At 33.0% G+C, this 21,290-nt stretch overlaps 5 protein-coding genes across 6 annotated transcripts; 2 read left to right on the forward strand and 3 right to left on the reverse strand.

Moving 5' to 3' along the window:
• The first annotated feature begins 328 nt into the window (after positions 1-328).
• LOC126668601 (uncharacterized) lies at positions 329-5,323 on the forward strand. The gene is made up of 5 exons (XM_050361790.1): positions 329-466; positions 1,859-1,981; positions 2,902-4,111; positions 4,244-4,571; positions 4,666-5,323. Exons 1-5 carry the CDS (start codon positions 329-331, stop codon positions 5,321-5,323), a joined length of 2,457 nt encoding a protein of 818 aa, XP_050217747.1.
• Positions 5,324-5,923: 600 nt separating this feature from the next.
• LOC126667869 (F-box/LRR-repeat protein At5g02910-like) lies at positions 5,924-8,361 on the reverse strand. Of its 2 annotated transcripts, none has more exons than XM_056104521.1 (3): positions 7,135-8,361; positions 6,474-6,644; positions 5,924-6,399 (listed from the first exon to the last, which is right to left on the reverse strand). In XM_056104521.1, the coding sequence occupies exons 1-3, from the start codon at positions 8,095-8,097 to the stop codon at positions 6,103-6,105; spliced, it is 1,431 nt and encodes a 476-aa protein (XP_055960496.1). In that variant the 5' UTR covers positions 8,098-8,361; the 3' UTR covers positions 5,924-6,102. The 2 variants fall into 2 exon arrangements, with proteins under 2 accessions (XP_055960496.1, XP_050216941.1); XM_050360984.2 differs by having other exon boundaries at positions 5,924-6,375; positions 7,135-8,357.
• Positions 8,362-10,028: 1,667 nt separating this feature from the next.
• Positions 10,029-13,373, reverse strand: LOC126668602 (putative F-box/LRR-repeat protein At5g02930). Its single transcript, XM_050361791.1, has 5 exons — positions 13,299-13,373; positions 12,306-12,314; positions 10,886-11,578; positions 10,525-10,693; positions 10,029-10,442 (listed from the first exon to the last, which is right to left on the reverse strand). The coding sequence occupies exons 1-4, from the start codon at positions 13,371-13,373 to the stop codon at positions 10,616-10,618; spliced, it is 855 nt and encodes a 284-aa protein (XP_050217748.1). The 3' UTR covers positions 10,029-10,442; positions 10,525-10,615.
• LOC126667874 (60S ribosomal protein L10) lies at positions 13,273-15,196 on the forward strand. Its single transcript, XM_050360990.2, has 4 exons — positions 13,273-13,381; positions 13,936-14,437; positions 14,763-14,844; positions 14,976-15,196. The coding sequence occupies exons 1-4, from the start codon at positions 13,372-13,374 to the stop codon at positions 15,042-15,044; spliced, it is 663 nt and encodes a 220-aa protein (XP_050216947.1). The 5' UTR covers positions 13,273-13,371; the 3' UTR covers positions 15,045-15,196.
• A 940-nt stretch (positions 15,197-16,136) lies between these two features.
• Positions 16,137-19,935, reverse strand: LOC126667872 (putative B3 domain-containing protein At5g58280). The gene is made up of 8 exons (XM_050360988.1): positions 19,833-19,935; positions 19,651-19,743; positions 19,493-19,558; positions 19,305-19,400; positions 19,130-19,191; positions 18,862-19,021; positions 18,560-18,766; positions 16,137-16,810 (listed from the first exon to the last, which is right to left on the reverse strand). The coding sequence occupies exons 2-8, from the start codon at positions 19,729-19,731 to the stop codon at positions 16,583-16,585; spliced, it is 900 nt and encodes a 299-aa protein (XP_050216945.1). The 5' UTR covers positions 19,732-19,743; positions 19,833-19,935; the 3' UTR covers positions 16,137-16,582.
• Positions 19,936-21,290: the final 1,355 nt, after the last annotated feature.

The raw sequence follows: 21,290 nt of genomic DNA on the forward strand, positions 1-21,290 counted from the left end.
AGAACGGCTCGACCCGAACCAACACCCATATACCCGACCTATTACCTAGGAATCTCGATGGCATGATTAGCAACCCTTAGGCGCTTTTAATTATCGTTTTTAATCCGTTAATCAATTAATCGTTTAATTCTTAATTGCTTCTTAGTCTAATCAGTGATTGTTTAATTTTAGTTCCGCTGTTATTAATCAAAAATCCAACTACTCTTTGCTTTCCGAATTGAAAATCAAAGTCAATTTCATTCACTTAAAACCCCTTGTCTTCGTGGGATCGACATCCGACTTCCGGATTACTACGAGTTGGCATTATTGCGTGAGCATTTTTGTCAACATGGACCATGGAGATCATTCCGAAGCGAGGTGTCAAAATACAGACAAGCAGCTCGTTGAGAATGTTCTTCTTGTTGAGCAACTACAACTAACGAATTTTTGTACTCTGGTAATATATATTCTCTTTTATCTCTTGCAGGTAAGTTCATCTAAATCTGTTTATTTTTATTCATATTATATCATCGTTTTGGAAATTAATACCATAAGTTACTAAACCTTTAAACAACTTTGTCACTTATGATTAGGACATATTGCAAAAGATAGACTTAACAAGTTAGATAGGATGGAAATCTTGAGCAATTAAGATTTTGCATCTCTTCCGATTTATGAGTCGTATCTTAAAGGCAAAATGATCTGGTTATTCTTTGTGGGACAAGGTGGTAGAGCCAAATCCGTTTAAAAGATCATACATACTGATGTCAATGGTACATTTAAGGAAATGGACCAAGATAGATATTTATATTTCATTTTCTACATCGATGATTTATCATGATATAGTTAAGTTTGTCTTATGAAGATCAAGTATGAAGATTTTGAAATGTTCAAATGACTTCAAGAATGAAGTAGAAACTTAAATTGGAAAAAGTATTAAAACTTTACAATGTGATCGAAAAGGGAAGAATACTTGAGTACATAATTTGGTATGTTCCTAAAAGGAATGTGGTATTATTTTTCAACTTACTCCTTGGTAACACCATGGTTGAATAGTGAGTCTGTCAAGAAGGAGGTATCGTATAATGTGGGACATTATACGATCAATAATGAGCTAAATACTTACTTATCCATCTTGTTATGTGGTCATCACTTCTTATTGCAAATAAAATTCTAAATTGAATTCCAACAAAATCTGCTCCATACATACCTTATGAGATATGGTATGGAATAAAGTCTTAAGGATGTTAAGATTTGAGGGTGTTCAGAACATATCAAGAAACTGATATCCGGTAAATTTGGAATCAAAATCAATCATGGAAAATTTATGTTGGATATCCTAAAGACAGTTTAGGATATTTTTTCTATATTCTAACCGAACAAACAATCGTTATTTATCGGTGATAATCTTTCTTAATAAAGCGTTTATTCAAGAGAAGACTAAGAACGGAAAATAGAATTAGATGAGGAGTCATCTAGTTACCAACAAAATAATAAATTAATGAAGATTGATCAAACTCACAAAAAGCCGGAGTCAGTAAAAGATGTATCTACATTAACATCTTGAAGATCAAGTAGAGTATCTCGTCCACCGGAGAGATATGGTTTTCCCACATGATAAACAAGAGTTGTTTATGCATGGAGAAAAAGATCAAGTGTTGATCCCTCTACTTATAAGGAAGCTATATGTGATATAGATTCTTCAAAATTGGTTTGAAGGAATAAAATCTGAAATGGATTCCATATAAAGCAACCAAATTTTGGGAGCTAATCGATCCATCCAAAGGTATTATACCGATAAGAAAAAAATGGATCTTCAAGCATAAAATTGGTGCTAATGGAAAGGTGAAGATCTTTAAATCTAGGCTTGTTGCAAAAGGGTTTTGCTGGAGGCAAGAAATCGTATTGTGAATGCACTTTCTCGCCGATAGCCATGCTTAAGTCCATCAAGATTTTTCATACCAAGACTATACATTTAGATTATGTGGTTGGACATGTGGATGTAAGAACCACATTCCTTAATGGTTAAATTAAGGAGTATATCTATATAGAACAAATTAAGGATTTTGAATCAAAAAAAAGTTCCAAGGCGTGTAAGCTATAATGATCCACAATGGACAAAAAGAAAGCTTCGTGATTCGTCGTCTTGATAAAGCCGTAAGGAGTTACGAATTTATTAAAAACGTTGATTAACCCAATGTTTACAAGAAGATTAGTGGGAGCAGACTCACTTTCGCGATCTTGTATGAAGATAACATATTACTAATAAATAATAATATCAGAATGTTAACTTTTGTAAAACTTTAGGGGCCGTTTGGTTTAAGGTTGGGAATGAGAATCGGAATGGGAAGGAATGGGAATGATTGTTTTCATTTTTTGTCTGGTTCATAATTAGTGTAGGAATGGAAATGGATAAAGTTTAATACAAAAATTATTTATTATTTATTAAAAATACTTTTTTTTATTTTTTTAAATATTTTTTTATATAAAAAATAAAAATATTTTAAAAAAAATTAAAAAAATATTTTCGAAAAAAAATTAAAAAATTATTTTTAAAAAAATTAAAAAATAATTTAAAAAATTTAAAAAAAATTAAAAATATATTAATTTTTATTAATTTTTTATATTATTTTAAGTATATTTTTAAAATAAATATTTAAAAATAGTTTTTTTAATAATTATATATTTATTATTAAAATATTTTGTAAAAGTTTGATTCCCATTCCCAAAAGTCCATTCCCATGGGGTAAGAGGAGAATGGGTGATTCTCATTGAGGTGGTAATCACATTCTCATTTCCTAGTACAATTTGATAAAACAAATACAAATAATGAGAATCAATACCCATTCTCATTCCCCTTTTTTTGTGGCAAACCAAATGGTCCCTTATTTTATCTAATACATACTCCATCAAAGACCTTAGAGGGATAATGATGAGATTTTAGCTGCTTTAAAGAGTTGTGACGACAATAAAGCTCCCGGCCCGGATGGATTCAACATGTTCTTTTACAAGCAATGTTGGTTTCTGTTAAAAGATGATATTCAGCAGCTATACAAGGTTTTTTTTGAAAGAGGTACATTCCCACACGCTTTGAACACAGCTTTTGTAGTTTTGATTCCAAAATTTAAGGGAGCAAACAATATTAAAGACTTTCGTCCTATAAGTCTCATTAATGGTGTCTTTAAGATATTGTCGAAACTGCTTGCAAATCGACTTGCTCCTATTTTGCCTGCACTTATTTCAGAGAACCAGTTTGGTTTCATTAAAGGAAGGAGCATTCACGATTGCCATTCTATAGCTACTGAGGTTGTTAATCTTTGCTGTAACCGTAGAGAGAAGACCCTTCTTATCAAATTAGATTTTCATAAAGCATTTGACAGTGTTTCTTGGCTGTTTATTTTAAAAATCCTAGAGGAAATGCATTTTGATACTACATGGATTCAGTGGATTAAATCTCTTTTGGGAAGTTCTCAGTTATCAGTCCTTATTAATGGAAGTCCTTCAGACAATTTTTACATGGAAAAGGGTGTCAGACAAGGTGATCCTTTATCTCCGATGTTGTTTGTGATTGCAGCGGAAGGATTTAAAGCTATCATAGAAAAGGCAAAGCATGAGGGATTGCTTGAAGGAATCCGCATTGATGGTTATCATGAATCAATATCCCTTTTACAGTTTGCCGATGACACTTTAATGTTCCTTCCATATGATCTTGATAAGGTTCGTAATCTTTTAAGAATCTTACGTTGCTTTGAGATTGTATCCGGCTTACGTATTAATTTCAACAAGAGCTCCGTTATTGGGTTAAATCTGGTTGAAGAGGAGGTTTTGGCAGCTGCTGATATCTTAAATTGCAAAGTTGAGAGTTTACCAATCACTTATCTCGGTCTTCCATTGTCGAGAAAAAATCTTGCGCTCAATCAATATGCTCCTTTAGTTCAGAATTTTCAGAATCACTTGGCTCAATGGAAGGGAAACCTTTTATCTCCGGCGGGTCGTTTGGTGCTAATTAAGTCGGTCCTCTCTAGCTTACCGGTTTATTCAATGTGTTGCTATGATATTCCAGTTCATGTGATTAAAGCTTTAGAGAGTAGTATGAGAAATTTTCTTTGGAAAGGCTCTTCTTCCTCGAGATGTATTTACAAAGTGGCTTGGGATGTGGTTTGTTTACCTCTTCGGTTTGGTGGCTTAAACGTTCCTTCTTTACGTTTGAAAAATCAAAGTCTACTTCTAAAATGGGTTTGGAAACTTTTGAATTGTGAAACAGGTTCTTTATGGTACTTGGTTGTTCGGGAAAGTTCTCATTTATCTTCTTGGTTTGATCTTATTAACCCAAGAAACAAGCATCTTTCAGTTTTATGGCGGGGAGTGCGTAAACTTTGCTTAAACAATGGAGATATTTGGGAGTTATTTCGAGATAATATTATGTTCACTGTAGGGAATGGACGTCATGTTCGATTTTGGCATGATAAATGGTTGCGAAATCAGCAAGTTACTCTATCAATTGGATACCCTCGTTTGTTTAATCTTTCTCTTCATCCAGATGCTATGATAGCAGACTTATTCCAAGCTGCTTATAATGAACAGCAATGGGAGTTAAGATGGAGAAGAAGACTGCGCATATGAGAGTTGGCTGATCTGGAAAATCTTCTTGGGCAAATAAGAACTGTTACTACCCTTTCTGATCAGAGGGACGAAGCTTATTGGCAGAAAATTGGTGAAGCATATTCAGCAGCTGCTTTTAACAGATGCAAACTTGAAGAGAATCGGCGTTCAGCAGCTCTCATCCGGTAAGCGGATCCTCGTTTACTGCATTCGAATCAGACTGTTAATACAAGTATGCAGGATCGTTTTCTTATCAGATTGTGGAACCAGAAAATACCTCCTCGCCTGCAATTTTTCACGTGGCTGCTGCACAAAAACAGAATCCCTTCGAAGGGTTTCCTGCATCAGAGAGGGTTATTATCGGATGATCAAATTGGTTGCTTGCTCTGTTCGATTTCTGAAATTGATGGCAATCATGTGGTTATTCATTGTTATAAAGCGTGGTCTTTTTGGTGTTGTTGCTTGGTCAATTCCGGCAAATACAAGCAGTTTTTACTTTCAATGGATGGAGCTAGCTAAGTTTAATTTCAAAGATCTTTGGAGCACGATTTGGTTTTTTGGAATTTGGGAGTTTTGGAAAGCAAGGAACAAGAGAGTTTTTCAGAATGAGGCAAGTGATTATGAGGATTTAGTTCTAATTTGCATTGTCAAGGGGGTGAATCATTATAAGTTTCACAATCCAAATTTTAGTTATAGTGCAAATGATGTATTTAGAAGCATAAACTTCTTTTCTAGAAGCTAATGCTCTTCTTTTTGCCTACTACATCTTGTGGTAGTGCTAATCCATTAATCATTTATCAAAAAAAAAACCTTAGAGAGGTAGCCTAAATTTTCAGTATTTGACTCTATGGAAATAGATCTAAGAGAATAATTGGTTTCTCCTAAACTATTTTCTGGACAATAAGTGGCCATACATCAAAATGTCAATTCAATACAAAAAGGTCAATTTAATGCAAAAATGTCAATTTGATGATTTTTTTTTAACTTTTTCCAAATAAAAAAAGGTCAATTTAATGTTTAAAGGTACAATTAAAACGAAAAAATACGAAATAGGGTAAAATTAATCGGTTTTTAACATCAGGGCAATGATTGAAAAAGGGTTATAAGATCGGGTGTTTTTAAGACATTAGGCTTTAAATTTTTGAATATTTTATGCCTTAAATTTTTATTTTGTATTTGTGCATAAAGTAAAAGGAAGGTGAAGTTAATTTGAACTCCAACCTAACTTACCCTTTTTATTTAGTCAAAATGAAAAAGGGAGAAATGTTGGACTAAAGCATTTTAAATCTCCTTAATTTTGACTTAACAATAAATTAGAAGCTTTTTTATACGAGTATAGGAATATCTTAAAACACTCAAAACATAATTTGGAATGTTTTGGAGAAATCTCAAATTTTATAATTTCAAAGTTACATAATATTTTTTGCGAGGGCGACATGTTTAAATTGCAGGCGCAACCCACAGTTCACGGCTGCAAACTTTCCTAGTCTCAGGCACGTATAAAGAGACTGCTATTTGTTGTTATTTAGGATCTACTAGAAACAATGCTTGCTGCGAAGACCTTGGATATCTTGACAACTTCTCAGCCAATCTCAAAGGTGTTTGATGGTTAAAACAATTTTGTACGATCATCTTCTCCAATATATTTGAATTCATAAGCAAGAACTGCAGAAATTCCAATACAACTCTACTTCTTAATTCACCAGATATCACGATAGTCTTGAGATGGGAATCCAAACAACTCGGTATCTCTGCATTTCTCCAATAATTCTTTCCGTAATCATCAGGTTCTGACTGCAAATGACAGTTTTTCTTAGCCTAAAAATCAACTAACAGTAAGCAACAAATGAAGTTTAAGCTTAAGCAAATAAGATTAGGAAGTAACATCATACCGTAGAAGACCTGCTGTAGTTGAAAAATATAACTAACTTCTCCAGCTTATGTGCGCAACAAAGAACGCGTTCAATCCCGCGGAGGTAACTTCTACCGTGACAATCAACATCTAGAGATTTCAAATTTGATGATAGAGACACCAGAACGTCCATCCTCAACTTTGAGAGAGCCTTGGCATATAAGAGATACATGCAACCCAGCAATCAATATCGAATTATATAAGCAATGTTTCATATTCGTCATTCCAGGCAAAATGAAAAGCATAACACGCCATATTTTGTCCACTTGACATATGAGCTATAGCACAAATGGTATAAGCGCTAAGCAGCAAACTGCTAGGTCGTTGGTTCGATTCCTCCCACAAGCGCTCCCCCTCCTCAAATTATCAAAAAAAAAAAGACATAGCATGTATTTACATTTTTTAGAAATAACAGTTTGAAAATATGTGGGTTGGAATTCTAATGACTTATGACCGGAAAATGTCCAAATTTATCTTAAAATAAATTTTCATTTTAACTCCCTAACTGCAACATTTGAAATTAATTAACCTAAATCATTACCATGAATCAATCACAATCTTTTGGTCAATTTGTGAAATGACATTTTTAACAAGAATAGATTATGAAACATTGAGATGCAAAACTCGACAAGAATAGATACCTCGGTACAATGATTCTTCAGTTTTAGTTGCTCAGCATGAAGAACATTCTCAAGGAGCTCCTTGGCCATATTTTGACGCCTAACTTGGGACTCATCTCCATCATTAAAAACTCCAAAATCCAGGGTGGCTCCCATTAAAGATGACATTTTCATCAACTTGCACTTGAAAAGTCCCCACAACCCCAAAATTTTCAATGTCTCCAAATAAGGACCCACAATTTTAAGCTCATAATTATAATCGCTACCCATTAAACAATATTCATTAACCTTTATGACCAACTTTTTCAACTTAGGTTTTGAAGATAAGTCGAGCAATTTGACTCCGCAGCAAAAGATCAACTGCAAGTTTTCAAGAGCTGGAGTCCCATTCAAAATATTTTGAATGACTTCATCATTCAAAAGTGATTGCCGTATGCTCAACTTTTTGAGGGCTGACCATGAAATTCTCCCATGAGGCACAAACTCACAAAACTTGGTAGTTAAAATTTGCATATGGGAGTTGGAGTACACGAACTGAGGCAACAAATAACCAGCAGAGGGACGATCACTCGGGCTTCGGGGAATGTCCAAGAAATCTAAAGTAAGGGACTCAACTGCCCTTTTTACCGCTAATTGAAGCCACAACTCAATCGACGGATACAGTTGGCGTAAATCTGGAACTTGGATGGAGAAACTATTGAGCTTTGAAAAGGAGTGGAGGGCTAGCGTTTTGTTGACCACTCTTTTGAGGCAGTCTACTTCATCAAACACGAAACGTGAGAAGTGAGATTGAGAGAAAATGAGATTAGGCACACAGGTCCAAAGATTGTGCCATCTTTTGGATAAAACTGAAGTCTTTACACATGATTTGGTTGATGGCAAAAAAGAGAGGATATGGATTATAATCTCATCAGGCAACTCACTAATGCGATCTTCTCCAACAGATTTGAGTCCCCTGTTAGCTTTCTTCTTATGCTTATTCATATCTGTAACCCTACCTTCCTTCAAATTCAAGAATATGGATAAGTCACAATTACAAATTCACTAAACACAAAAATATCATTAAACACCAAAAACCAAACATCACCCAACTCAACTTTTGATTTGACAAAACAATTCGTCTATAGACCGAAAATTGGAGACTACCCAGTTTAAACAATCAGAACATTTGTTGGTGTAAACTGTTGTATTGTATTTTGTATTCCACTGTCAATATATATACAAACTAATACAAGAGTCCTAATTAAGTGTTCACAAATTCATGAGTTGTGATCAAGCTAAACTACGTAGCTTATACAAAAACTTAATTGGAAAGGAAACATGATAAGACTAAAATTCTTGTGAAGATAATAGGTTATCATGATCACCTTAACAAAGTATACATAGAGAAAAGGAAAAGAAAGGGCACATAATTCTCATTAATTTGCCGCCAAGAGGCCAAAATATTTTTCAAAAATGCTAACTTACTAATTTTTTTTTTATTATAGACTAAACTTTATTAAATGAAATGAGAGTACTTACAATATAAAAGTAACAACTCCTCATCACAATGAGTAAGTCATAAAACCAGAATTAAATGATGATATTACAAAACAGTCATCCAATAGGGTTTTTCAGCTACCAAATGAGTAAGGCTTAATACATCATTTGACCCCTAAACTATACCATTTTATTTTCCAGCGACCTCTAAACTAATTTCTTGTTCTTTTGACCTCTTAACTCTTTTTTTTGTTTTATTTAACCCCTCATTCGGAATGTGCACACCACGCGCGATGACGTGGATAAAATTGCTGACATGGTTTTGCTGACATGGGGTTAAATAGAATAAAGAAAAATAGTTAAGAGGTCCAATGGAACACTAAAATAGTTTAGAGGTCATAGGGAATAAAAGGTAAGGTTTAGGGGTCAAAAAATATATTAAGCCTAAATATATTTTTTTAATTTAAAATAAAAAGTGATGTACTTTACATATTATTTGAAAAAATCATTTAAGGCTTTAAAAATCATGAAATTTAGCGTGTTTTCCAATTTTAACACAAATTTAAAAATTCAGAATTGATTTGAAAAGTTTGAAATTGCAAAAAAATTAAAATCTAGTATATTAAAAATTTTAAAATTAGAAATTCGTGAAACACACTAAAAATTATAATTTTTAAAAAAATTTAGTCTTTATTTAATATTATCACAGTATAATAAATTTATATATTTTATAATATTGTTAAAAACAGAGAAACTCTATTTATCATTATTGAAATGTAAACAAATATTTACATGTACAAGAAGTTATATTATGTAATTATTTGACTAAATTTCAATATTTTTTATTTTTCTAGAAGATTAAATGGGTAAAAATTAAATAATTGCATTTTTGAGAAAGTTAAATGTGTAAAAATTATAAGTTTGAAGGTGCAATAGGAAAATAAAATAAGTTCGGGGGTCAAATAGAATAAAATAGTGTAGTTCGAGGGTTAAATAGAATAATTTATGCATTTTAATTATCCTTCACGCGCTTCAAAGCGTTTGAAAACACGCGCTTTTACCACGTTGAAGGAAAAAGGTATGATCGGCAAAAAAATTGCAATTGACGGGTTAAATAGAACAAAAAATAAAGTAAAGAGGTCGAATAGAATATAAATTTAGTTTAAGAGTCTCAGAGAATAAAAGTGTATAGTTTAAGGGTCAAATAATGTATTAAGCCAATGAACAACCCAAATATATATATACTATATATGATAAAGACCGAAAAATTAAACTGAAAATAATTGTCACCTCAACTTCTCATCATCTATAAATAAGAAAGTTTTAAAACTATTTAAACCTGATAACTCATTTAAAGATTAAGAGATGTTGTAGTAACAATTTTTCCATTGTGTCTAAAATTTTAGTGACTTTGCCATAATTAAAATTGCCAAATATTAGTCAAAATAAAATAGAATTAGTCAATAAATATAAGTCTATGGTTACTTTGTTTGTAAAAAATATTTTAATTTATTTAGCTATCACTATTGGATGAATTATACTAATTTTCATCCAATAGAAAAATAAATTATCCTTGCTACACTGTTACATATTATACTAACATTTAGGAGCTAGAAACACTGCTTGCTGCGAAGACCTCGGAAAGCTTGACCACTTCTCAGCCAATTCCAAACCAGATTTATGATCACCTTCTCCAATATTTTTGAATTCTTGAGCAAGAACTGGAGAAACTCAATTACAACTCGACCCCTTATCACGCCAGATATCTCAATGGTCTTGAAATAGGAATCCAAACAACTCGGTATCTCTACATTTGTCCAATAATCCTTTCTATAACCATCAAATATTGACTGCAGATAACAGTTTTTAACAGTTAATGATTAAATGTGTATTTTAAGCTTCAGAAAATAATAATATGAAGTAACTTCATACCTTATAAGACCCACCGTAGTCGAAAAATATAACTAACTTCTCCAGCCTATGTGAGCACTGAAGAACGCGTTCAATCCCACAGAGGTACTCTTCACCGCGACAGTCGACATCTAAAGATTTCAAATTTGATGATAGACGCTTTAACATCCATCCTCAATGTTGAGAGAGCCTTGGCATATAAGAGAGGTAATAAATCCATAAATAATTATCAATTTATTTTTGTCATTCCAGGCAAAATGAAAAGTAAAATATGTCTTTTACGCCACAATAGAAGCACATTGTATAGAATGATCTAATATAAACAACAATAAGCATATTTAGATGAATTTAGCTGCAAGAGAGTAAAGAGAATTTATGTTACCTGAGTACAGAAATTGGTTAGTTGTAGTTGCTCAGCAGGAAGAACATTCTCAATGAGCTCCTTGACCATATTTTGACACCTCTCTTGGGAATGATCTCCATCATCCATAACTTTGAAATTCAGGGTAGCTTTAACTAAAGATGACATACTCATCAACTTACACTTGAAATTTACCCAGCTCCCGGAAATTTTCAATGTCTCAACAAAAGGACCGACAATTTTAAGCTCAAAATTATCATCGCTACCCCTAAAATAAAATGCACAAACGTTTATGACCAAGTTTTTCAACTTAGGTTTTAAAGATAAGTCGAGCAATTTGATTCCACAGCAGAAGTACAACTGCAAGTCTTCAAGAACTGGAGTCCCATTCAAAATGTTTTGAATGACTTCATCATTCAAAGTTGCTTCCTGTATGCTCAACATTTTAAGTGCTGACCATGAAATTCTCCCATGAGGCACAAATTCACAAAGCGTAGTAGTTAAAATTCGGATATGGGAATTAGAGTATAAGAATTGAGGCAACAAATAACCAGTGGAGCTACGGCCATTGATGGTGAAAGCTAATGTAAGTAACTCAATTGAAGGATGATACAGTTTGCGTAAATCAATTTGGATGGAGAATTTGTCGAGCTTTGAAGAAGAGTGGAGGGCTAGTGTTTCGTTGACCACTCTTTTTATGATGCGATGCTTATGCTAATTAAACAAGACATAAGGGAAGTGATGTTGAGAGAAAATGATGTTAGGCACATAGGTCCAAAGATGCTGCCATCTTTTAGACAAAACTGAAGTCTTTACACATATTTTTGTTGATGCCAAAAAAGAGAATGCGGTCTTCTCCAACAGATTTGAGTCTCTTATTACCTTTTTTCTTCTGGGAATTCATTTTGGTAACCCTAGGTTCGTTCAAATCTTGAATACAAGAAGTTGGAGCAGTAGTAAGTCACAATTACAAATTCACAAAATACAAAAAAATCATTAAACACCCAAAAGGATACATCACCCAGCTAAACTTTTCATGTGACAAAACAGTTCGTGTATAAACAGAAATCTAATATGGACCCAGAAACAGAAAATTAGAGGACTACCCAGTTAAAAGTATTGGTATATAAGGCAGCATGCAACAACAAATCAATGTCAATTTCACACATATATACATACATTTAGCAAATAGCAAGGATTAAGCCTAATACAAGCTCATAATCTTCAATAGAGCACATATGCATGTCTAGATGAATTCTAAAGAAATTAAAAGAACTAACCTCTAGAACAGTCGTCGGGATTTCAACATAAATTAGACTTCCTTGTTACTCATCAGTCACTTCATCTTCCACCGAAAAGTAATGCAAAGTTACACAACAATGTTTTTGTTTTGAGGAAGCATAGAGAAAGGAATTCAAAATTGACTTAAGTGACAATATACCCCCTCAACCTGTAAGCAATGAGCAATTAACACATAAATTGACTCTGTGGACAAATCAGTATAGGAATTTGGTGATTATGGGCAATTTACCAACAAAATTAATTTATGTGTTAATTGCCCATTGCTTACGAGTTGAAGGGGCAAATTGCTACTTAGGTCATTCAAAATGTATAACCATCATATTTATAAAATTTTATAAATTTAAAAGATTAATCCATATTTATTTTTACGTTTCTGACCCTAAACTTTAGATTGATTTTATTTTATCTCTGAATTTTAAATTTCAAATTTATCTCGTTTCTAAATTTTCATTTAAGATGACAGCATTTTTCAATTTATCTAATTTCTGAACTTTCATCCGTTTAAGAATAAAAAAAAATTCCTAAATTTTCATTTGTTTAAGGACCCAAAAAAACAAAAAAACAAAAACAAAATTCAGCAGATAAATTAAAAATATAATATTAAAAGACTTTAAAATGGATTAATCCGAATTTAAATTTATTAGAGTGTGACTTAACTTAAATTAAATTAAATTAAATTAATTTTTTTATTAAGATCATGTTAGGTTAAAAATAAATATCCAGTTTGAATTGCAAAAAATTATAATTGTTGGTCCAAATTGAGCGCATTGTATGGTTTTCATAGATTATGTGGATTAATTTCAGTAAAAGTTAAACTAATAAAATCAAATTGAATAAGTATTAATTTAATCAATTATGTTAATTGGTTTCATAGATTATGTGGATTTGTATTTATTTTTCTGTATCAAATTGTTTTTAATAATATTTTTTATTAGTAATATATGGCAAAAACTAAAGTAAACAAGGGTCGAGTCCAAGAAGAAGGAAGAAAAGACCGACCCGTAACTGATGTTGGGCTGCTTAAGAAAGGCAAAGAACTTGGACGGTAAGTTGGGTCGGGTTAATGACGCAAGCCCATATGTGTGTAACCGAGTATAATCCTTAGGGTTTTTGTATAAATACAAAGGCAGACCATTTTGCTCTGCCATTTACAGATTTCTAGGGTTTCTTCCTCTCTGTATCTGTTTTCAAAACTCGCCGTCGCCATGGGAAGGAGTAAGTTCTCGTTTTCCTTCAATATTTCCTAATTGTTTAGTGTCGGCTTAGTTTATTTCAGTATGGAATTAACATTAATCTCATGATTAAGCTTATTTTTAATTATCTGTTGTGATTAATTCTGTTTTTTCTGCTAAGATTTTTGAGATTTAATTCGTGTTAAGAAAACAAAGCTGAGTATACTTGGGGATAGGATCTTGTTATGATTTACTGGTCGATTATGAAATGATAAGATTTAATTGGTTCTGTTTCATTTTGTGTTCTGAGTATGCGAAATATTAAATTAAACTTGCATTTTTGCTTTGAAGAATATTATTAGCCAGTCTGAATATTGTTGGAACTATGATTGTGAGGTAGATAGATTGAAATTAATGAAGAAATGGATAGTCTGGTTTATTTAACATTTGTTTGACGGTAACAATGGCTGTTATTATGTTCTGTTAGATTTTGAATTATACGGAAACAATCTGATTTACTTTGGATTTGCTGCTAATTTGGTGTATAGATGTTTAGTATTGTAGTTGCGGAGCTTATGTTTTACGTCACTTTTGCAGGACCTGCTAGATGTTACCGTCAGATCAAGAATAAGCCGTACCCAAAATCACGTTACTGCCGTGGTGTGCCAGACCCTAAAATCAGAATTTATGACGTTGGGATGAAGAAGAAAGGAGTCGATGAGTTCCCCTTCTGTGTGCATTTGGTTTCATGGGAGAAAGAGAACGTCTCCAGTGAAGCTCTTGAGGCTGCACGTATTGCATGCAACAAGTACATGACAAAGTTTGCCGGAAAAGATGCTTTCCATTTGAGGGTTAGGGTGCATCCTTTCCATGTTCTTCGGATCAACAAGATGCTTTCATGTGCTGGAGCTGATAGGCTTCAAACTGGTATGAGGGGTGCTTTTGGAAAGCCTCAGGGTGTTTGTGCTAGAGTGGCCATTGGACAGGTACTTCTGTCTGTTCGTTGCAAGGATGGTAACAGTCATCATGCACAAGAGGCTCTCCGTCGTGCCAAGTTCAAGTTCCCTGGTCGTCAAAAGATTATTGTCAGCAGGAAGTGGTATGTTGTCTTTAATTCTCAGATTCTGATGTATATGCTGAAGAACTCACTCATTGTTGATTGTGCTATGCTTTATTCTTTGAGTATGAATTTACATATACACTTCAAATTAGATGTTTTGAGCTCTGGGTTTTCTTGCATTTATACAAGTTTTATTTGTACATGTCCAAATCTTGCTTTGAAACTTTTTTTTGATAGAGGGTATCTAAAAACCTAATTGTTTTGTGTGACCTGTTTCTCCTGAATAATCATAGTCTATCAATTGGTTAAATCATGAATGTTTGTTTTTGTAATAATCGTTTTGTGTAATAATTGTAATGTGCAGGGGCTTCACCAAGTTCAACCGAACTGACTATGTGAGGTTGAAGTCAGAGAATCGTATCTTGGCTGATGGTGTCAATGCTAAGGTTGGTAAATCTTTTCAATTACATCATTCATTATATTTCTTGTATGAAATATAATGTATGCTTAGTGTCAGGCCGTGAAAACTCTGCATGTCCTCATTCTATAAACTGATAATGATTTGTCTTTCTTGTAGCTTCTTGGATGCCATGGTCGATTAGCCAACCGTCAGCCTGGACAAGCATTTTTGACGGCAGCTGAGTAAGCACGTTGAAGGATTATCTCCTAAAAAGCTTTGCTGCTAGAGCTCTTTTATTATTGTAATGTTTTGTAGCAACTTGTTTGAATTAATTTTAAGGATATTATATGGATTTTGTTGGTTTAATCTTTTGTTTGGAAATTGATACCGACTTGCTAGTTTTCTGTGTTATTTGTTTGAATAGTGGTAAAGCATGTTCTGCTAACTTGTTCTGTATTAAATCTTAATTTTTTTAAAAAGGTTTTGAAGCAAATTTATGTACTTGTCACAAAACATGAGCATCATAAAAACAAAAGAACCAAAATCGTGTCTCTTGCAGCTTTAATAAGCTCATGATAATGGAGAAGTGATTTTCTTTAACATTTGTTGAAGATTCCTTCATCCTTCATAGCTTCAGAGAAGCCATCAAGGGCCGAAGTTCCATATATATTTTGACAGATCCAGCTATAATTCTTCGTTTTCACCCTCCGTTGCACCTTCAGGTTTCTACCAGACCGAAGTACTATCATTCTGTCTTAGCACAGATGAGCTTGGAGTTGCTTTCCTTGGTGACAAACGTTGATTGATCACTTATATAATTGAAAGAATCTTATGTTCTACACTACACTATAGTGGTTCTGCCAAGAAAGAGTAGGAAAAATGTTATTTATACCAGCCTGAGAAAGCACATCCCTGTAAAGGAACAATTGACAAAAAGATGAACTGATTCTTGCAAACACCCACAGGTCAGACAGCGATCATCAACCTCCACCTTCATTCTCAATAGAGACCGCATTGGCTAAACATTCCGGCAAACAATATCTTTGACTTTAGGTGGAACCACACACCTCCGATTGCCCATGTCTTTTTTTAGCGAAACATAATCCTCATTTTCTTTGCGCTAACACAATGACCAGCCACCAAAATGTAATCTGATCAATTACTTCTACGCAACATCATTCATTCGGCGCCACATGCCGAATTTTCAAGTGGTGATACAATTGTAAAAAAATTTAGAGTAAATCCAATTAACAACTTTTAAAAATCGTGATAAAATCGTATTATATGGTGACTTTCTATATTATTAACCTTAAATTTTATTAGCAAACTACACATAAATTTTATGAAATTTCATAAAAATTTCTAAAAAATATAAAATTCATTCTAACTATTTATATACTGTTAAACATTAAGTTGGGTATCAAATGCCCCCAACTACTTTGACATCAACTTAAAGTCCAATGTCTACTACATGTAGATGAAGTTAAATTGAAATATTAACTTCACCATAGAAACCGAAACTGCAATTCAACTTTTCCTCAGAAACCTTATTGCTTTGTCCTTTTTGTTAACTGAATTTATCTTCTCCTTTTTTTTGCTGTCCTCTACAGCAACAAAATTATCTTACTCAACTGAATCTATGTTTTCTGTGTTCCTATTTAGCAAAACTGTCGTTTTTCTCCTTCCATGTTCTTATATTCATTTTCAGCAGCACAACTGTTTTTCTCGATTATGTTCATATCCTCAGCAACAAAACCGTTTTGCTCAATTGATTCTGCGTTTTCTTATATTTCTTCACCTGTCATATCATTTTCTGGTTCGAGTTCTTCAGTATCAGAGAACTCGTCAACATTACTTGCTTTAGCTTTTTTCGACTTCCGAGACTTATCTGAATGCCGAGCTGTCTTTCTTCGCCCTTCCGAGACATTCTTTTCTGGAGATCGGTCTTTATCTTTAATATCGATGGTATCTGTTTCAGAGGACTGCAGAGACGATACTCTAAAAATGTAAACCTGCAAATTAATCAAAGTTAATAAACTGTTTATATTGCATATTTGTACTTCAAACAATATGAACCATATCTCATCATGTAATTCCATTTGCTTGCACTTATGCAAGCATTCTCATGATTTACATAAGATTCATATAATTAATATGGCTAATAATCACCCATGGCACCTCAACTTTGGGGGTACGGGCGCTAAACCCCCTGATCTTTGTGGCGGCGCTCACAAAACCCCTTTTACTTCAAATTTGACCAAAATACCCCTGGCGCCGTTTTTTCAGTTAATTGTCATTTTAAAAAAAAAAAATCTGACACGTCAGAAATATACCTTAAAAATTTCAAACACCCAAAATACCCCTAATTTAATTTAGAAAAAGACAAAAAAAAAACCAACTCAATCTAATCTAATGAATTAACCCAGCAACTAACCCAACCAATACCCCAACCCGACCAACCGACCACCGCCGGAAAATTTTCCAGTCATCTTCTCCGATTCGAAGATGACCGGAAGATTTTCCGGTCATCAAAAAACCGACAACCTGTTCCTCAGAGGAACAGATCGCGTCGATCTGTTCCTCAACATGAGGAACAGATGTCTGTTCCTCAACATGAGGAACAGATGTCTGTTCCTCAGAGGAACAGATTTTTCTGATGACCGGAAATTTTCCGGTCATCTTCAAATCGGAGAAGATGACCGGAAAATTTTCCGGCGGTGGTCGGGTCGTTGACGGATAGTGGTTCAGTCGGCCGTTCGGTTAGGGTAGAGGTTTAGGTTAGATTTGGTTTTTTTTTTGTCTTTTTCTAAATTAAATTAGGGCTATTTTGGGTGTTTGAAATTTTTAAGGTATATTTCTGACGTGTCAGATAATATGACAGTGTCAGATTTTTTTTTTAAAATGACAATTAACTGAAAAAACGGTGACAGGGGTATTTTGGTCAAATTTGAAGTAAAAGGGGTTTTGTGAGCGCCGCCACAAAGATCAGGGGGTTTAGCGCCCGTACCCCCAAAGTTGAGGTGCCATGGGTGATTATTAGCCAATTAATATTGACAAACACAAAAAACAAAAGAAATTAAAAACTAAAAGATGTAACATATAAATCTTTGATCATGGAAATATTCTGATGGATAAGGTTAAACGCACAATTTTCCAACAACTTACATAAGAGAAATGGGTCAGTTTGTTATCTTGAATTGCTATATACACGCGTATCGCGTAGATTTAACAACAATGTTACGACTTTAGGCCAAGAGCGAAAGTAAAACCCTTAAGTCTTCTTGTTTACTTCTCTAACAACGATCACTAATTAATATAGGTCCCTACCATCAGACTAACACTATCTTTCTTTTTATAACTCCAGCCCTCCAGTTGCTAAAATTGCCTATAGCTAGATTATGAAAGCTGACAAGGTTCAGCATATAGTTATTATGTCATCATCACTCAATTTCCGACAGCAAAACTCAAGCTGACTAAGGCAGATGACAAGTAACGAAACTAGACTATAATAAAGGAGTAAATTATTTTCTTGTTGCGTGACTCTTCAAGGTGATCGATCTATCAAACATGTTGAAGACATTATACTATTCCAAGTATTTGGAAATTTTCTTATATATATTTCTGATGAAAGGCCTAAGATGCTAGTTAAGGTAAGCCATAAATCATTAGGTAGATTAGAGTTGGATAGTAAATAGGGAATTTAATTTTTAGCTGCTGCTACAAAGATGTGCACAATGAATGGGTGAACTGAATGAACATACCTTAAACCTGTCTTTCTGTACCAATTCAAATACAACTGCATCACCATCATCCAGTTTATGATCCAATGCAAATTCTCTCCAACCACCCCTGAGCCCAGTCAAACGGAAATGATATTTAGCATCATATGTGGCACCATTTTCATCCTCAAGTATCAATTCCAATTCTTCTTCTGGAAGATGGTCCTTGCAAAAATCAGTAGGGAGCCCCTAAAATGCATAGAAAAATGAGCATATACTATATATGTTTCTCTAGCCAGAAACATCATATCATAATGAAAAAGCTTCTTCTTTTATTGCCTTACCAACCAGAAACAGCTATAAACATGAGACCGCACCATTGATTTGACAAAAGATGGATTTCCAGATTGCAAACAACTTTGGAATTCTTCTGCAACTTCAAGAGCTTGAATCCGATCTTCATAAGATGCAACTTTAACTTCATCCGATGGCCTTGCAGCATAGCTGAAAAAACAGCAGAGCACTATTACTTTCATCCCCGAAGCAATATGCAAACATAATGTAAAATGCACCTCACATAGTTGCGTTAAAAGAAACGAGAATCTACCTCACCTAGCACATGATGACGAACTTGCTCTAGATCTCTCACGCAAAGGTTTCTCCAAGATGTCCGCCTGAAAGAAGAAGGAAGACACATTCTTTTTCATTAGCACAGCTGACAAGAAACAGTAAAAGAACACGTAATTATTGATATGCGCGTAATCAAATTACAACGACGGATACATACATCATTCCCATTGGAACTAACTGTCTTTCGATTTCGGGAAGAGCGTCTCGGTTCAATCACCTCAGCAGTTTGTGATGTTGGTTTTGAAAGGCTTTGCTAAGCATGTCAAAAACAAGAAAAATAAATGACAAATTGGGCATTGAAGTTAAATAAAAGAGATGATAGATAACAAAAGGGCAGAGATTTACATTGGTTTTGTTGTCAGGAGCAGTGAGAGTAGACAGAGTTTTTGATAAGTTTAAAATGCCCAAGTCCTTCACACAAGAAAACCCCATAAAACAAAACAATCAATACAGTCATAGATTGTTGATTACCCATTGAAAAAATGAGATGGGCATTAAATTACATTCAATCGCCTTTTGTTTTCCTCAAGGCGAAGATTGCGAGCTTCCTCATAAGTGTTGCAGTTGTCATTTTGCGGCGTCATCTTAAAACAATGCTGCTTAATTCATATCAAGAAGAACGATGAGATAAAGAAGAATTCTTTTGAGAGAAATAAAAGAGTGGCATTCAAAACGAAGAATTTACCGGCTGAACAGAGAGGCGCGGAGACTGCTGCTGAAAGTGAAACTCACATATATGGGCTGATGGCGCTTTTTTAAAATGGCAAAACACTTCTTGAAGTCCCTCTACTACGACTTTTCATTTTCTAACACCCTTGTACCTTATTTTGTTAGTAAGTACTCCCTCCGGTTCATAATATTTATTGCATTTAAAAATTTCTTTTTGGTTCATAATATCATATTCGAATTTTAAGAAAGTATTAATTACTATTTTTTTAATTTTATCTCTAGCAATAAATAACTTAGTAAGGTTAAAAGGTCTAGTCAAACATAAAACTAATGATAATTAATATGAATAATTTAGTAAAATACATACAAATCAAGACATATTTTATAGTTTTTTAAGTTGTGTGAAATGGCCAAATATATATGGAACAGAGGGAGTGGTACTTTTACTATTAGGGGACTCCTCATCTACAAGAGAGTCGCCTTTTTTAATTAGGTGACTTTCTAACATACCCTCATCAAATTTTATGTGTCTATCTTTTATTGAGATTCCTTCAAATTCAAATAAATTTTATGGATCAAGTTTATTAAATCCACATCATTCATTACAAATGGATGGTGTAGATCAAAATTATACATTTTTAATTAAATTGATCTACACCATTCATTTTACAATAAACGATATAGATCGTCTAACTTGACCCAAATGAATTTGAGGAAATCCTAATCTCTATTTTAGTCGCCTAATTACTATCCATAGTATTACATTATTTGATTAAATTATAATTTAATATTTATAAACATTTTCATAAGTAAAAATTTAAAGATAAATACATACTATAAGCTAATTTTACACATGATAATGTAAAAATATTATAATTATTTATTTTTTATAAAATTATAAAAATTAACATAAAAATATTATATGAATAATTTTATGAGACAACAACATAATTATATTACATTAATAATTTTACGAGTCGAGAACATAAAACAATTAAAGATAAAAAATACTCACATTGAATTTTGTAGTACATTAATTAATTAATAGAGCATTTGTGGAGACAACATAGTAACTACGAGGATTGAATTCTATATTCCCTAATTTTAGGTTTTTTTATTATGTTAATTTGAATAAATTTATTTAATATTTATTTTTAATAATTTGATATAAATCAAATTTTAATTAATATAAGTCTTTATAATAAAAAAATATCAAATAATACTTTATTTTATTCTATATTTTATAATTAATATTATATATATTAGTTGGACTAATACATAAAAAGAAGAAATTGTGGGTGTAATTTATAGAAGCATATAAATGTTAAAGTTAAAAAGATGATTAAAATATTAAAGATGGGAAAAAAATATTCTTTTTGGTGTAAAATTTGACGACTCCTACCATCGTTAAGGTTTTTATTTTCTTTTTGAATTTTTAGGTTACTTTTAAATTAAATTATTTTTTGTCAGACCA

Source organism: Mercurialis annua, linkage group LG2 (assembly GCF_937616625.2).
Source record: "Mercurialis annua linkage group LG2, ddMerAnnu1.2, whole genome shotgun sequence".
Taxonomy (NCBI): domain Eukaryota; kingdom Viridiplantae; phylum Streptophyta; class Magnoliopsida; order Malpighiales; family Euphorbiaceae; genus Mercurialis; species Mercurialis annua.

What these genes read in the sequence shown, in the direction of transcription:
- LOC126667869 (XM_056104521.1), bottom strand. Translation starts at nt 8,097, where the DNA reads ATGAATAAGCATAAGAAGAAAGCTAACAGGGGACTCAAATCTGTTGGA. An exon ending in TGAAGAATCATTGTACCGAG is followed by an intron (nt 6,645 to 7,134) that starts GTATCTATTCTT and finishes TTATATGCCAAG; the next exon opens with GCTCTCTCAAAGTTGAGGAT. An exon ending in ACTACAGCAGGTCTTCTACG is followed by an intron (nt 6,400 to 6,473) that starts GTATGATGTTAC and finishes GTTGATTTTTAG; the next exon opens with GCTAAGAAAAACTGTCATTT.
- LOC126667874 (XM_050360990.2), top strand. An exon ending in ATTATTGTCAGCAGGAAGTG is followed by an intron (nt 14,438 to 14,762) that starts GTATGTTGTCTT and finishes TGTAATGTGCAG; the next exon opens with GGGCTTCACCAAGTTCAACC. An exon ending in CTGATGGTGTCAATGCTAAG is followed by an intron (nt 14,845 to 14,975) that starts GTTGGTAAATCT and finishes TCTTTCTTGTAG; the next exon opens with CTTCTTGGATGCCATGGTCG.
- LOC126668601 (XM_050361790.1), top strand. Translation starts at nt 329, where the DNA reads ATGGACCATGGAGATCATTCCGAAGCGAGGTGTCAAAATACAGACAAG. An exon ending in TTCTCTTTTATCTCTTGCAG is followed by an intron (nt 467 to 1,858) that starts GTAAGTTCATCT and finishes TTGTTGCAAAAG; the next exon opens with GGTTTTGCTGGAGGCAAGAA. An exon ending in ATGTGGTTGGACATGTGGAT is followed by an intron (nt 1,982 to 2,901) that starts GTAAGAACCACA and finishes CAAAGACCTTAG; the next exon opens with AGGGATAATGATGAGATTTT.
- LOC126668602 (XM_050361791.1), bottom strand. Translation starts at nt 13,373, where the DNA reads ATGGCGACGGCGAGTTTTGAAAACAGATACAGAGAGGAAGAAACCCTA. An exon ending in TAACCAATTTCTGTACTCAG is followed by an intron (nt 10,694 to 10,885) that starts GTAACATAAATT and finishes TTATATGCCAAG; the next exon opens with GCTCTCTCAACATTGAGGAT.
- LOC126667872 (XM_050360988.1), bottom strand. Translation starts at nt 19,731, where the DNA reads ATGACGCCGCAAAATGACAACTGCAACACTTATGAGGAAGCTCGCAAT. An exon ending in TTAGTTCCAATGGGAATGAT is followed by an intron (nt 19,192 to 19,304) that starts GTATGTATCCGT and finishes TTCTTCTTTCAG; the next exon opens with GCGGACATCTTGGAGAAACC. An exon ending in TACAGAAAGACAGGTTTAAG is followed by an intron (nt 16,811 to 18,559) that starts GTATGTTCATTC and finishes ATTAATTTGCAG; the next exon opens with GTTTACATTTTTAGAGTATC.